Genomic DNA, 15,997 nt, shown 5'->3' on the forward strand with positions numbered 1-15,997 from the left:
GTAAATGAATAGAAAACAAATCAACCTTAGCCAGAGGAAATTATTTCTCAGTATTATTTTTAAAGTATTTACTAATTGCATTTAGACATAATCTGTTATTCCCATAAATGTTTTAATACTAGTTACAAAATCATGTTGTATGGTGTGTGACAGCAGCAAATCCCTTCAGTATAATTAAAATTGCAAATGTAGTTGGCAAACTACAAATGGATTTTTTTTGGTTTTATGTAAACTGCACCTTTACAGATTAGAAAAATAATATTTTGGCCAGAGAGCTCAAATGGAAGAGAAAGACTTGTAAAACCCATTGTTCAGTGCAAAATAATCTAAACTTCAATTGTGTCTAATGCTCTGTTAGTAGCCTTGTCCTCTGATCCGCCTAAGTTTCTTGTACACTTAGCAACCACATCTGATAGCAAACATCAAACTGGAAGGGTGGCTTTTGAAAAATCTAAAGCTGCCTGATAGAACCCTTTTAAGTTAGGTTCAAAGTCTGTTTTAGAGATGAGATAGAGCACTACACCTGTGTGTTTATGGCATTCTGATGGGTAGAACTCTCTCTGTCTCTTTCTCTCTCCCCCCGCAGTATAATTCTGGCAGTTGTCAGCAGTTTTTTTTCAGGATTACAAAGAAAGCATACTTCACTCTGCTCTGGAGAAGATTAACCCAATTTTGATTGGGTTAATTAAACTGACAGGTGGAATGGCTTTTACATTTTTTCTGCATTACATGATAAAAAGAAGGCTCTCCATTCCCTCCCACCCCAACCAGACACTCGCTCTGCTTTGAGACTGAAATTTACCCTGGTCTGATAAAGGGAGCACTGCTTCCCAAGGGACACTGGTTTCAATAATGTTTGGCAGGAGGCCTGTGTGTGGAAATCAGTCACCACCACCACCCTACTCCCAGTGGATGACTAAATAATTCATGGTAAACTTTGAAGCCAGTGGGTGAAGTTGTCTGAGTGTATGGGGAGAAAAGAATAGGTGTACCATTGAATAATCTACCATCACAAATATTCCACAGAAATTTTGCAAGATGTTGAGATGCACATGCGTCTTGGCCCAAGGAGTACTTGTGTTATTCTGTTGAAGAAAAACACACTCTCCCAACCTGTGCCATCTTAAAGGCTTACAAATGCATGTAAAAACGGCTTTTGCAGGCAAGGACGTATTCACTATTATATCTGCAATGAAGGTAGCTCTGGTCTACAGATACCCATATCATAATACTTTTTCTTATCTTCAAAGAAATTGTGCTTTTAAAAAAATATAATAGAGCAGTCTTAGAACATTTCAAATTTTATTATGCATGCCTAGGTTCAGTTTCTCTGGGAATTATACAGCTGGAAACCATCTTGCTGGGCAAATCTCAGAAGGAGCTAATCACTCACAAGACATGATTTAAGCTACTGCTTACTCACTGCAATGACACTCTGCAATTCCCCCTCCCCCCACTATCTATAAAAGTTTTATAAGATGGACATCAGTATGCATCAAAGAGAAGTATCAATGAACTCATTAGAAAGTCTGACACTTTCAATCCTGTCACTGTTTTTATTTGTCTTGTAAGTAAAAAAAATGCAAGACACACTGTCTAAGACTTGTGGTAAAGACAAATTAACTACTAACCGTGGTTTTGTTTTCATGTTTTCATTATTTCCAATAAAAAAAAATAACAACTAAAGTGGAAAAGTGTTCTGTGGAATGCACTTGTCTAACAACAAGAAACCACATCCCCAATGTCTACAACACAGATGGAGTATATTATGACTTCAAGATAACTATGAAAAAACCCTCTGAACAATACCAACTTCATTCATGTACATAGTTTCCACACAAAGAGTATATTATATCACCATTTCCCAAAAGCAATAGCATTCAATTTCAATGGCTCCCCAAACAATACATATAGAAATTCTCCAAAAGTGTTCACTTACTTTTGTAAGTAAATAAACACAAGACACACAGAACAAAATCGTTAATATACTAGACTGGCTATGTGCCATGGCAAGAATGCTGCTGGTGAAAAACATTGGCATACGGATTTGGCTTTTAAAAAACTTTTTAATTCTTTTAAACTCTAAAATTTAAAATCAGTTAAATGTGAAATTGTCATAATGTGAATTTGTTGGTCTATGTTTAATTGTCTGAATCTCCATGCTGCTTGTGTAGATGTAAATTGGGTTTACCTTTTGACTTATGTTATTTTGTACTGTTATATGGCATTGAATGTTTGGCTTTTTATTTGTTGTAAGCCACCCGAGTTCCCTCCGGGAAGATAGGGCGGGATAGAAATAAAGTTTTCATTCATTCATTCATACCCTGGGATTAAATCAGTTTGTCATTTTGGAGATAGTGCAAAGTATTCAATACTTCTTTGTCCAACAGCTTGCTCTCTCTCCAGTTACCAGAAGATAGAATCTGACTCCAGGAAGACAGTATCCATTGCCCTCTCCTGGATGTCTAGAAATATGGTGTATCTTTCTTGGAGAAGCACATCCTACCTTGATACTATTTTCTTAGCCACTTCATGGCCATGGAATCATGCTTTTGTATTTGGTTTTTGTGAGGTGCAGAATGAATTGTGTGGAAGTGTGCTGCTAGACCAGGCATGGGCAACTTTCTTTGGTGGGGGCTGCATTATGGGCAGACAGGCTGAGCTGAAGAAAGTTGCCACAGGCGGGGGAGGAGGCTGAACGTGGTTGGTACTGGGGGGGGGGGGTCTCCTGCCAGGCTGAGGGAAGAGGAAGACAGACAGTTGGCAAGAGCTCCGAAGGGCTCACACCAGTCATGTGTCTCTCCCCCGGCTCTTCTTCCAGCAAGGGGATGCAGCGGCCTGCCATGTCCCCAGGCTGAGAGGAGGAGATATGGGGCTGGCGAGAGCTCCAGAGGGCTCTCACCAGCCATGTTTCTTTCCCCAGGCTGAGGACATGCGGCAGGCGAGGGCTCTAGATGGCTCTCCCCAGCCATTTGTCTCTTCCCCTGGCTCTTCTATCAGCCTGGGGATGTGGTGGCCCGCTGTGTCCCCAGGCTGAGATGTTGACTGGAGGAAAGAACCCAAGGGGCAGTGTCCGGCCCGCGGGTCTAGGTTTGCCCATGACTGTGCTAGATCATTGTGCTCCAGAAACTCAACAAATGATTCTAGCTCATAGTTGATGTTATTTGAAAAATCTCAGAAATTGTGAGAGAAATGCTTAACCATGGCAGACTGTTTTCTACCATCCTGTATTCATGCATGACTTTACCAAGAGTTTACACCATAGAAAATAATGTTGCATTTTTTTCCCGCCAGGATTTTGCAAGTTGATAAAACCTGTGAAAAGCATAGCCGAATTTCTCAGTCAAAATTACATACAGAGAAATACCATCTCTGAGAAACATTAATCTTAAGATTGCACATATCCTTTCAACCTAGACGGTGAACCTATTATCAACAAAACCTTTCAATTCTTATTATCCAACCAGCAAAAATAGTTACCAAGAAGAAATTTTAAACACATCCTTTAAAATGGACTCATGCAACTGTGCAATTCTACCCTCTCATGAGAGCCACAAACATCTCATCTGATATTGTAACTCTCAGCAATAGTTAAGGTAAATAAAAGCAAAACTCTGGTACACAAGTGACAGCAGACAACTCCTTTTCTAGCATAGAAGTTGTCTATTGAAGGGAGCAAACTGACAAAAATTGCAGCCATCTCACAGTAATGGAGATCATGAAGACTTATACATTAGACAGAACACAGAGCTTCTGTGGGAAACTGTGACAATATCCCACATGCCCTGTAATGTAACCACTACCTAAATGCCATTAAAATGTCACTACAAAGAGCTGTTCCTCACACTCCCTTCATGACAGTTGTAGATAAGAGATGAGAAAACATACATTACCACATGAAGTAAGATGTTATAGCACATGGGTGATTTTTTAAAACAAAAATCTTATGGAATAGACACGAAGTTTTTCTTGGCTGTTGCCATTGCTTGACTACTGCTTACATCTTTTCATAACTAATATACAAAGGACATATACCATATATACTCATCTATAAGTTGACCTCATGTATAAGTTGAAGGTAGGTTTTGAGCCAAAATTATGCATTTTGATATGACCCAAGGATAAGTTGAGGCTAATTCTGCAGAGAGGGGAAACACCAATGCCACATCAGGAGACCAGCAGTCTCTGGCCACACCATCATTTTCCCACCCAGGCATTCAAAATGCCAGAAGCGGTACTGCATAAAAAAAGTAAAGGAGTTTGGTGATTCTGTTTGGTTTTCCCAGGATGAACTATATTCTAATCTTTCACCACTATACGCAGAGAAGGAAATTGTACTTTTTTAAAAATAAGAGTTAAGGCACAATATTTACACTGACATATGGATAAATTGTTCCAGAGTTTTTTTTAGGTTGGTCTCTTGGCTAACATTTCTAGACTTAATCATGAGTATATAGGATACACAAAATTATGTTAACTTCATGACACTACAAAATAGAAAAGAATAACGTGGGTGTTGTACTCTGTAAAGGTAAAGGTTTCCCCTGAAGTTAAGTCCAGTTGTGTCCGACTCTGGGGGTTGGTGCTCATCTCCATTTCTAAGCCGAAGAGCCGGCGTTGTTCGTTGACACCTCCAAGGTCATGTGGCCAGCATGACTGCATGGAGCGCCATTACCTTCCTGCCGGAGCGGTACCTATTGATCTACTCACATGTGCATGTTTTCGATCTGCTAGGTTGGCAGAAGTTGGAGCTAACAGCGGGCACTCACTCCACTTCCCAGATTCAAACCTGCAACCTTTCGGTCTGCAAGTTCAGCAGCTCAGTGCTTTAACACTGCGCCACCGGGGGCTCCATTGCACTCTGTATCATGTTGAATTTCAATGATACCACCTGTGCTGAATTTGTATTCCATAAAAGAAACTTAAATGAATGACTACTAAATTTTCCAGAGATTTCTGGCATATTTTGATGGATATAGCAGAGTTCACATTGTCTTACCTTCGCAAATTCTGTCCAGTCGCTGCCGTTTGACTTTATGTTTGTCCACAAGTGCCATTCCGCTATTGTGTTTTACAACTTTTGGAACCAAAGGACAAAGCAATCTTCCAAGAACTTATGGAAATTCACAGTAGTCTGAGTGCATAACGTCACTCTGAATCCTGAAACGAAAAGAGTTGTACATTGTTGGCCCTTTGTTTTTTTTCAACTGTTATTAAAAATGTGTACAGATGTTACCTATATTATCAGGCTAAAATAGCTTCAATTCTTTTGACCTTAGGACAGTTAGCAGCAAACCTAATCAGCAATGAGAGGAGAAACTGCTTAGACAAATCTTTGTGTCAGTTCCATATGTTTATTTTAGCTGCAAAAAGCTATGCATTTGTATTTTTTCTTTCTTCCATCCATTTACATTCCACCTTTCCTCCCAAATGTGGGAATCAAGTCGGGACACAGAAATCTTAAAATGCAGATAGTAATAAAAACAAAGCTATACTACTAAAACATGGTTAAATAGGTTAAATAATAATAATAATAATAATAATAATAATAATAATAATAATAATAATAATAAAAACTTTATTTATACCCCGCCACTATCTCCCCAGCGGGGACTCGGGGCGGCTAACATGGGGCCATGCCCAAAGCAATACAATATAATAAAATATAAAACAGCATATCATAACATAATTAAAAGTAATACAATAGATAATAATAGAGATCACATCAAGAAATCAAGAAACAGTAAAACAAGAGCAGGCCGCATGAACACAAAGATAAAACCCGGAGTGAGAGGGACAGAGGGGTACTCCAATGTGGACAGGGACATATGAGAGTGGGGCAGTTTAGAGGATAGATGTTCGGGGGGAGTAACACAGAAATATATAACAGAAATTACTCACCGAAAGCACAGCGGAAGAGCCATGTTTTCAGGTCTTTCCTAAAAGCTAACAAAGTGGGAGCTTGCCTGATTTCAGTAGGCAGTGAGTTCCATAGTCGGGGGGCCACAGCAGAAAAGGCCCTCTCCCTTGTACTCACAAGGCGGGCCTGGGATATAGACAGTGGTGATAAAAGGGCCTCCCCGGATGATCGTAAAGATCGGGCAGGTTTATGGAGGGAGATACGGTCACGGAGGTAGGTGGGTCCCAAACCGTTTAGGGCTTTATAGATGATGGTCTGAACCTTGAATTCGGACCGGAAGATGAACGGCAGCCAGTGGAGCTCCTTAAACAAGGGAGTGGATCTCTCCCTGTAACTTGCCCCCGTTATTAATCTGGCAGCCGAGCGTTGGACCAATTGTAATTTCCGGGCCGTCTTCAAGGGAAGCCCCACGTAGAGCGCATTACAGTAGTCCAGTCTAGAGGTAACTAAGGCATGGACCACCGTGATCAAGTCAGACTTCACGAGGTATGGTCGTAGTTGGCGCACAAGTTTGAGTTGTGCAAAGGCCCTCCCGGCCACCGCCGACACCTGTGCTTCAAGCGTCAACGCTGAGTCCAGGAGGACCCCCAAACTGCGGACCTGTGATTTCAGGGGGAGTGCAACCCCGTCCAGCACAGGTTGCCACCCAATGCCCCGATCCGACGCACGACTGACCAGGAGGGCCTCTGTCTTGTCGGGATTGATTCTCAGCTTGTTCCTCCTCATCCAGTCCGCCACAGCAGTCAGGCACTGGTTCAGCATCCGAGGGGCTTCCTTGGAGTCAGATGGGAACAAGTAGTGGATTTGCGTGTCATCTGCGTAGAGATGGCAACGCCCTCCAAAACTCTGGATGACCTCTCCCAGTGGTTTCATGTAGATGTTAAAAAGCATGGGGGATAAGATAGACCCCTGCGGAACCCCACAGGTCAATGGCCAGGGGTCCGAGCAGGTGTCCCGCAGCTTCACCATCTGGGAACGACCCTCCAGGAAGGACTGGAGCCACTGCAGAACCGTGCCACCCAGCCCCATCCCAGAGAGTTGTCCCAGAAGGATACCATGGTCGATGGTATCGAAAGCCGCTGAGATATCCAGGAGAACCAACAGGGTCACACTCCCCCTGTCCAGTTCCCTGCGGAGGTCATCCACCAAGGCGACCAGAGCCGTCTCAGTACTGTGCCCAGGCCTGAAGCCAGACTGCGAGCAGTCCAGAAAATCGGTGTCATCGAGAAACCCCTGGAGCTGCGTGGCAACCACCCGCTCCAGAACCTTGCCCAAAAATGGGAGGTTGGAGATTGGTCTGTAATTGTTACAAACCGATGGGTCTAACGAGGTCTTTTTTAGTAGCGGTTTTACCACCGCTTGCTTAAAACAAGATGGAAATGACCCCTGACCCAAGGAGGCATTTATTATAGCCACAAACCACTCCAACAACCCATCCTTGGCCAGTTTAACCAGCCAAGAGGGACAAGGATCCAGAGCGCAAGTGGTCGCCCTCACAGACCCAAGAATACTGGGTCTGAAAAATACTGATATTCAAGCAATTTGAAACACGAAAAAGTACAGTATTCAGCAATAATCCTTCAAAGATTCCTAAGCCATTTGTCTCTTCAGAGAACCCTCAGCATATGCAAAATTCAGGCTTCAGATATACAAAAATTAAATCATAGCTAGGCAACTACCACAAGTCTGGGGGGCCACACACTCATCCCTGAGAGAACTTCCTCCATTCCTCCCACTCCCAACATTTTGGGCCTTTTTAATGTGACATTCGTTTTTATAAGCACTAATGAGGGAGGGCTGTGCATATCAATTTTGCCATGTTTGGGGGCTTTTTTGACCTGCTTTAGTCCAGGAGAGCAATAGCTCACCAAGCACAGCCTGAAAAAAACCTGTTCCCTCTATGTGAAAAACTTGAAGGCAATGTTCACTTTTTTTTTTTAACCAAATTACGTTGTGAAAATTACAGTGTGCATTAGATTCAATTGTAAACTTGAAAAACACAGCTGATCAAGCTGTAGTGCATCCTTGCTATTAGTGCTCACTTTAAAGTACCCTTGTTGTGTTGGTCTTTTGTTCAGCTTGCAAATGCTACTCTATGGAAAAGGGGAGGCTGAGTAGTGGCGCTCATCGCTTTCTCTCAGAATTTGAGGGTTATCCATAAGACATTATTAGACCTGAGTTGGGTATTTTTGCTGAACGACTCACAGGTAGTAAATTATTTAACATTTAACTTGGAGCACTATTCCACTGATTTCTCTGGATTGAGAGACCTTGTCGTAAGTTGAAGCTGTGTAATGGTAAAGTATCTACTTGTTGTTCTTTAGATGGGGTGATGGAGTCCTGTTGAGCCTGGTCTTCCCTTTTTGGTCATAGTAAAATACTAAACATCTTGAAGGTAAATGACACAAGACGCGAGTAAACAAACAAGTCATGGGAGGAATTTACTTTTATAACTAAAACAATGGATAAAAACCAAGAAACAAAGTAAACACAGCGACTCTTCCTGTCTACAGAATGACAGGCAAATGTTCAAGTTCAAGTTCACTTTATTATGGTCAGTGACCAGTTCATAAGAAGAGGGACCCAGTCCCGACAGGCAAATGATCTACCACCATGCTACTTTGCCTTATGACAAGCCCATGCAATCCAGAGCAATTAGTGGAACGGTGTTCAAAGTTAAATAACTCAATACAGATGATCCATTCAAAGGAAGTATTAAACACAAGCCTAATCATTTCTTTTAGAGAATACATCCTCAAACCTGGGGCAAAATCAGTAAATTGTAAAGAGTGCACTTTTTGCTACTGTGCATTACATTTGCCAGCATTTTTTTTTTTTAATCTCGGGGCGCATCACACGTGATGGTGCATTAGATTCACATAAATACAGTAGTCTATGGGCCTGATTTTCCCAATCCTGCCTTAAATAGAAGTAAAAAGTAGTAAAGAACTATACATTATAGCAGGCACAAAATACTTATTTCCTCCTAAACATGAACTTGGTTGCTGCCTTTCATTCCAAACTTGTCTGTGATGGAATGCTATTAAAGCTATATGTCACTCTCTGAGCTCCTGCATTTGAACAGATCCCTAGAGACCACAAACCAGAATCTATTAAAAGTCAGACACAACTGCAGAGGAGTTAGTAAGACTGCAAGCTGTAAACACAGCTTGACTTATTTTATTCTTTCCATAGTATCTGGCCATTTCCACAATACCCAGGCACCTTATGATGGTAGGAGGCAGGAAGAAAGGAAGACAGAAATGGATTCTGTTGTATATACACTTTCATAAACTCATGAGCATAAAGTATGTACTTAGATCATACATTGTTTTTACACTGATAAGATGCTTTGACCATAATTTGGAAAAATGAATGTGGAGTCATAGGAAGAATAGAGCTTAATTTTTCCCCAAAAAGCAGTCAGACATCAGCTCCAGTTTTGAAAACAGGGCTTACGTGGACCTACAAACAGCACAGTGGCCCAAGAAGCTAATTCTGCCCCCTAGAGGCTCCTAAGAACACAACTAACCGATTCCTCGCCCTAATACTTAGAAAGGGGATCCTTGTGTACTGAAGTGACCTTCAGTCCCTGAGAATTGTCCACCCTGGTATAACACAAGCACATTAGGTGCATTACAGTTAGCAATGAACAAGACCATTGTTTGTCATATTCTTCAAAACATCATACAGGCGGTTCCCAGATTACATACAAGATAGGTTCTGTAGGTTTGTTCTGAATTTGGATGTACATGTATGTACAAAACAGGTACATTTTAAAGTGTAACTCAAGTCAGAAATTTATTTTTAATTTTTTTTGGATAGCATAGGGAAGGGTTAACATCCCTGGACCATTTGTTTTTCTGTCTGTGTCCCTGTTCAGAAGATTTCACCTCACTTTCTGTCCCTGTGATAATTGGATTTTGAAAAATGTGGCTACTTGTGGAAACAAGGATTGATGCTAAAGCCTTGGTGGAGATACCTTTTCCCCATGGTAAGTTTTACAGGAGTGAATTTCCCTTCCTAGGGATAGATTTTCTCTCACTTCCTGTTGTCTTGCCCTCATTTGTAACTAGGAGTAATGTGTAAGTCGGATTATGTAACTTGGGTACTGCCTGCATTTGACAAACCCATGCTTAGTATTTGAGCGTATATTTTCATTGTAGTATTGAAATTCTTTTGCTATGGCTGAATGCTCTGCAGAATACCACATGAGCTAAAGATCTTTATTTATACACACCATGGGATGGATATGCTTTTTCTTTTTCTAAATTTGCAAAAGCTAGAGTTGCATTTGGGCCATAGCTTAGTAGAAGAATATAGCAAGATCCTCATATTTGTGGTGGGTATGTGAACCATGCATGATTAAATTACAGTAGAGTCTCACTTATCCAAACTAAATGGGCTGGCAGAAGCTTGGATAAGCGAATATCTTGGATAATAGGAAGGGATTAAGGAAAAGATTATTAAACATCAAATTAGGTTATGGTTTTACAAATTAAGCACCAAAACATAATGTTATACAACAAATTTGACAGAAAAAGTAGTTCAATAGGCAGTAATGTTATGTTGTGATTACTGTATTTACGAATTTAGCACCAAAATATCACAATATATTGAAAACATGGACTACAAAAATTGCTTGGATTATCCAGAAGCTTGGATAAGCGAAGCTTGGATAAGTGAGACTCTACCGTACCTCACTTCTGGTTTCAGCATAATATAGAGGTCTATTGGGGATTCCTTAAGAGGTATCCTTTCTAGAAATTTTGTATGTCCTTCAACACAAATTTATGGTAACTTCCAGGGAAAGTATACCATAGAATTTCTTGGAAGACCTAGCCAATTCCTAGAGAGACCCCCCCCCCCCAAAAATCTGGGCACAGGTAAGTAAAACCATTTATATGCTTTCTGCAGTTACAGGGGCCTTACTATAGCTGCTTTTCCCTAGAGAGATCCCAGATTTATTGCCTGGCATCTGCAGGTAGGGTTAGGAAAGACTGCCTTCTGTAATTCTGAAAGTGCTCTTCTAATCAGTGTAGATAAGAGTGAAATAAATGGACCCAAGGCAAAACCATATAATCATATTCCTAATGCTATAACTTTATCCCACATGTAAAAATATTTCCTCTCTTTTCTTGGAGGGGTTTTTTGTGTGCAAATGTGGCATTACTATTACATGAACTTGGAAAAAGTGAAAAAGCAAAAAGAGACCTAAATAAATAAGTAAATATCAGATTTCAAGCAACTGTATACAAAACACATTAAATTTTCACCATGTAAGACAATCTCACCAGTGATTCAGTGAGAACTCATCACTTGGTGGATAACAAAGTGGTGGGTAGGGGCCAAGAGACCTAGATAATGATGCCTTTGATGTGTTTCACTCAGATCACTTAACTGGGCACCCAGATAAATGTATTGTTTGGTGTTCTAATGATAAATTCCTATAAAATATTTACAAGGGATATTTTCTCTGAAAGGGTCTTTAGACGTTATTCCACCTATCTCTCACCCAAGGAAATATACAGCGTTTTTCAAAATAACAGAGCTGCATACATCTATAGCAATGACAATATGCATTGTACTCTGCTCTCTCTGGACTGGCACATGAATGTTCTTGAAGACACTTCCAGTTTTACTGATGTAGTTTGCTGGTTCCAGCTTATGATGCTGAAACAGAGCCTAGTCAGCTGCTTTCGAAGCATTATCTCTTGCACCTGCTAACAATCTGGCAACCTTCCCTTAAAGTCTCCCTATGATCAGCATTATTCTCAAGTAAATTAAAAGCAAAGTGGATTTCTTAGCAAAAAGCCTGAATATCAACATAATTAGTTAGAGGGGAAAAAGACAGCTCCTAGGTACTTAAAGGGAAGTCAAATCAAATGTGAAAGATAATATAGCTGCCATAGCTGCCTGTAAAATACTATGTGTATGTCAATCCTAACCCTATGAATCTGCAATTTCTACACTGTCCTATTAATCATTTTCTGTCAAAACCATTTTTGTTGACAAAAAAAGTGGCTGTCACAGGATTGGAATCAAGATGTGGCAACTAAGAAACATACAGGGAAGGTTGGCATGCTAAAGAAGGTCCCAAGGTACTTATTGGAGATAACTGCTGTAAAGTTGACTTCAACTTATGGTGGCCTTATGAATGAGAAATCTACAAGACATCAACAGATCTGCTCAGACCTTACGGACTCAGGGATATGGTTTCCTTGACTGTGTCAATCCAATTACATCTTCCTCTTTTCCTACTGCTACATTAAGCATTGTTTTTCTATTGGGTCATGACTTCTCATCATATGACCAAGGTATGACAGTTTCGGTTTAGCCAACTTGGCTTCCACTGGTTCAGGTTTGATTTGGTCTAGGAATCATTAACTTGTCTTTTTAACAGTCCACGGTATCTATAAAACTGTTCTCCACTATTTTCAAATGAGTTTATTTTCTTTTTATCTGTTTTCTGTGACCATCAACTAGTAACAGGTGGTGCCAATCAATATGAGGTACTTTAGGCTATATTTCAGAAGAAGGAACTGACAAAACCACCCCTGAGTATTCCTTACCTCAGAAAACCCTACAAAATTCACAGGGTTGCTTTAAGTTTATAGGTGGCTTAAAGACACAAACACACATGAAATACGGTGCCCTCGATCATTTGGAAAGTTGCAGTGGTTAGAGCAGTGGCTCCCACCCTCTTTTTAAGCAGGGATCACTTGGCCAGGAATCACTCTCCAATATTAGTACCAAAAGGGTTATGGATCAGTTTTTGGTCAACTGCAGATTCGGTTTGGTTATTTGATTCAGAAAATTGCATTGGATAGACCACATCAGCTCTAGTTTCTGATACAGAACATATGCCACCCAGTAATCGCCATCTGCTCACCCACAGAAAATCATATTTAATAATCGAGAGCTGATGTGGTTTATCCAATGTAATTTTCTGAATGAGCACCCTAGGAACAGGGGGTGACACCTAAAAGCAAAGACACCAGGAAAAAATTTTTTTGGTTGGGCTGTATTATTATTCGTAGTAGTAATGGTGAGGCTGCGGAACGTATTTTAGTTCTAGCGGACTACTGGTGGTCTATGGACCACGGGTTGGGAACCACTGGTTTAGCGGGAATTGATGTTTGAATTTTATGATTTCATAGAGGACTAAATGATACAGGTGATAATTATATCAATTGTCAAGGCTCCTCTTGTGACTAGAGGTGGATATTCTCCCATGAAATAATATTGCTTAATGTCTTTTTCAAGGAAGTCCTAGAAGTGAGCAAGTTGCAAACTCACATTCCCAAAAACCCTGTGATAGGTTTTTGCCTGAGGGTCGCCACAAGCCAGAAATGACTTGAAGGCACACAATAACAACAAACCTTCAATGTAAGTTGAAAGCCTGATTATAGGTACTTCCTAATACTAATAATCCTAGTTATTTCTCCAACACAGCATTTCCTGGAAAATGTTTGGCTTTTCTTTCAGAAGCAAGTATTAATAGTTAAAAAACACAACACTGTTGGGAGTGTTGAGAGGAGAGATAAGATTGTAACAAATCTGCCTACTAGGATCTCAATTTCATGGAGATTATTGTTATTATTATAGATGGTTATCAATTATGTATCACGTTGATAGTTAATTTATAAAAAGAATAGGGGCTTGCTGGTGCTGCTGAATTCTGACTGATAGGAGATAGGCGATTTCCTGGTAGTTAATGGCCAATTTCCGAGCAATACGACTGCAGCATAATCACAGAGATTTATAGTAATAATTAATTGATTTTTCTCTCAAATTGTGAAGATTCTAAAGAGCATGATTCTCACTCCTATTAATAATTAATCCTGCATTTCAGAAGGACCGAAACCTCTGTATTCTAGGCACTAAAGTTCTTTTTAAAGTTACGGTATCACCAATAGAAACTTTGGGGTGTGGGGAAGAAGCAGTGTATATAAATAAAAGGTTACAATAAATAAATGCAGTAAAAACAATAAACAAAGTATTTTCCATTTTTAGCATTTCTCAGTGCAATTTTAGTATCTATCTATTCTAATAAGAATAGACTACAGTAAGTCTAAAATGGGTTGGTAGGGAGAATGGTTAGGCTACTTTAAAATAAGGCTTACATCATGCAAGTGATCTGCCAATTATATAGGGGTCCCTTTAGGGCCATTTATCACCTGTAGCCCCCATGTTTTTCCACTTTTTTCTAACTTTTTTCTTTCCACAAAAAATGATAGAAACTTAAAAAAACCAAAAAACCCTAATCATGCAAATACTAGGACCTATCAATTTAGGATCACCCTTCTACCAAGAATGTGAAAGGTAACTGTTGTTCAAAAGTTAATTGGGAGAGATGGGATCAACTCACGAGACAAGCAACCATGGAAAGTCTACAGGTCAGGCCTACTATTAGGCAGTGATGTATTTGGCTCAAGATGACAGATGATATGAACAGTGATACCATTCCCTAACATTCCACAAATGCTCCTCTAATTTCCAACAATTTCCCTTCTGTTGGAGGACTCAGTTGTATGACCACTGCAGTCTCTCCTACACCCTTGAAGAAGCTACTGCCTTAGCAGCAGCAGCAGCAGGCATATTAGAATAAATGTCAGACAACAGAAATGTGCACCAACACATCTCATGAAAACAAATATCTGTGCACATAGATAGAGAATCTGTAAGTCATGCTGTACATATAATCACACCCATATCCAACCATACAATGGTACAGATCATCTTTAGAAGGCAGGCTAGATGGGCTTCAGCTTCTACCACATTCCAGAGAATTGAAACTGCTAAAAGCAAAGCAAGCTATGATGAAACGTCTGCCACTGAGGCTACCTCCTACAGTATTGAAACGTGCAAGTGGCAGCAGAAAAAAATTGGCTCCTTTGTTTCAGCTCCATGCAGAACTTCATTTCTACAAGGCTTGATCCATGGACAATACCACCTAAGCAACTCTGAGAAAAAGGATGATAATGCAGTAGTATCAAGGAGCTGAAGAATTGAGATAGAATTACAGAACAATGGACCATGTGCTGATCTGCAGCAGGGATACTTGAGTATCTAACTGATAAATGTAGCTCTTCAGATATTGTTGGGCTGAAGCTTCTGTAAGACCTAGGCAGCATGGGTGAAGGATAACAAGAGTTGCAGCTGACATCTGGAGGACCATAAGCAGCCCATCCCCTGACCTAGACGCTGACCTAGAGGAAGTGGAAATAGCAGATTGCATAGCTTTGCAGATCTAGCAGTTTCTTTATTTCATGTGACATAGCACTGAACATCACTACTGTCAACACATTCATACTGGAAGTGTGGCCTTAGTGGTGATGGCAATCAGAACAGAGACTGATATTTCTGTCCCTCCCGTTGCCAAGCCATCACCCTTAAACATGCAGTTTAAAACACATTGCTGAAAACAGCCATTTTAAATTGGTAATGGCTTCTTTATTTACATGGCTCAGAATCTCTGCATGTAAAATATTTGCTTTTAAGCCAACTGCACTTGACAACAGCAGGGACTCTTAGATCATCAGGAGCATGGAAGAATTAGAAAGGAAAAGAAACCCCAGCTACTTTTCCCTAGTAATTAACAAATGTTACAAATCTTGAACATTTAATATAGGGGAGACACACAAACACACACACACATACACAAAAAGAAATCCATTATCTTTAAACAACTATATTTGCTAGAAGCAAGAGGAAAGAGGGCTGTCAAACACACCACTTGAAGAATGTACAAATACAACTCTGAACCAGAAAAGGAATGCAAAAATCTGTATTTATTGTTTGCTCAGAGGCTTCATGCACACTTAAAGCCAAACAAAGCGGTCCCTCGCTGCATCTGGGAACTCAATAAAAATAAATCTCATTGGAGTGTTTGATTAATCCAAAACTGTACGTTTGAGATCACTCTATAACAGAGGTAAATGAAATGTGTTAAAAGATATGCAAGTTCATAAACCATACTTTGATTTAAAATACACAGAGCACTGAATTCACACAACCCAATACAGCTGTCTTCCTGTATAGAAGTGAGGCTAAACTGTGTAGGGAATGTAGATA

The 15,997-nt window shown here is 40.2% G+C and overlaps 1 protein-coding gene across 6 annotated transcripts in view; it reads right to left on the bottom strand.

Annotated features, from left to right (window-relative positions):
- The window catches only part of ctbp2 (C-terminal binding protein 2), a 279,102-nt gene that overhangs the window by 110,426 nt on the left and 152,679 nt on the right, over positions 1-15,997 (bottom strand). For 3 of the 6 annotated variants that reach the window (XM_008106745.3, XM_008106747.3, XM_008106744.3), the window contains one exon: positions 5,000-5,160. The exons of the other annotated variants lie outside the window; for them this stretch is intronic. In XM_008106745.3, coding sequence (XP_008104952.1) covers positions 5,000-5,057 — 58 coding nt within the window. In that variant the 5' untranslated portion in view covers positions 5,058-5,160. The remainder of the gene's footprint in view (positions 1-4,999; positions 5,161-15,997) is intronic. 6 annotated transcript variants of the gene reach the window in all.

Source organism: Anolis carolinensis, chromosome 3, assembly GCF_035594765.1.
Source record: "Anolis carolinensis isolate JA03-04 chromosome 3, rAnoCar3.1.pri, whole genome shotgun sequence".
In the NCBI taxonomy this organism is placed as follows: Eukaryota; Metazoa; Chordata; class Lepidosauria; order Squamata; family Dactyloidae; genus Anolis; species Anolis carolinensis.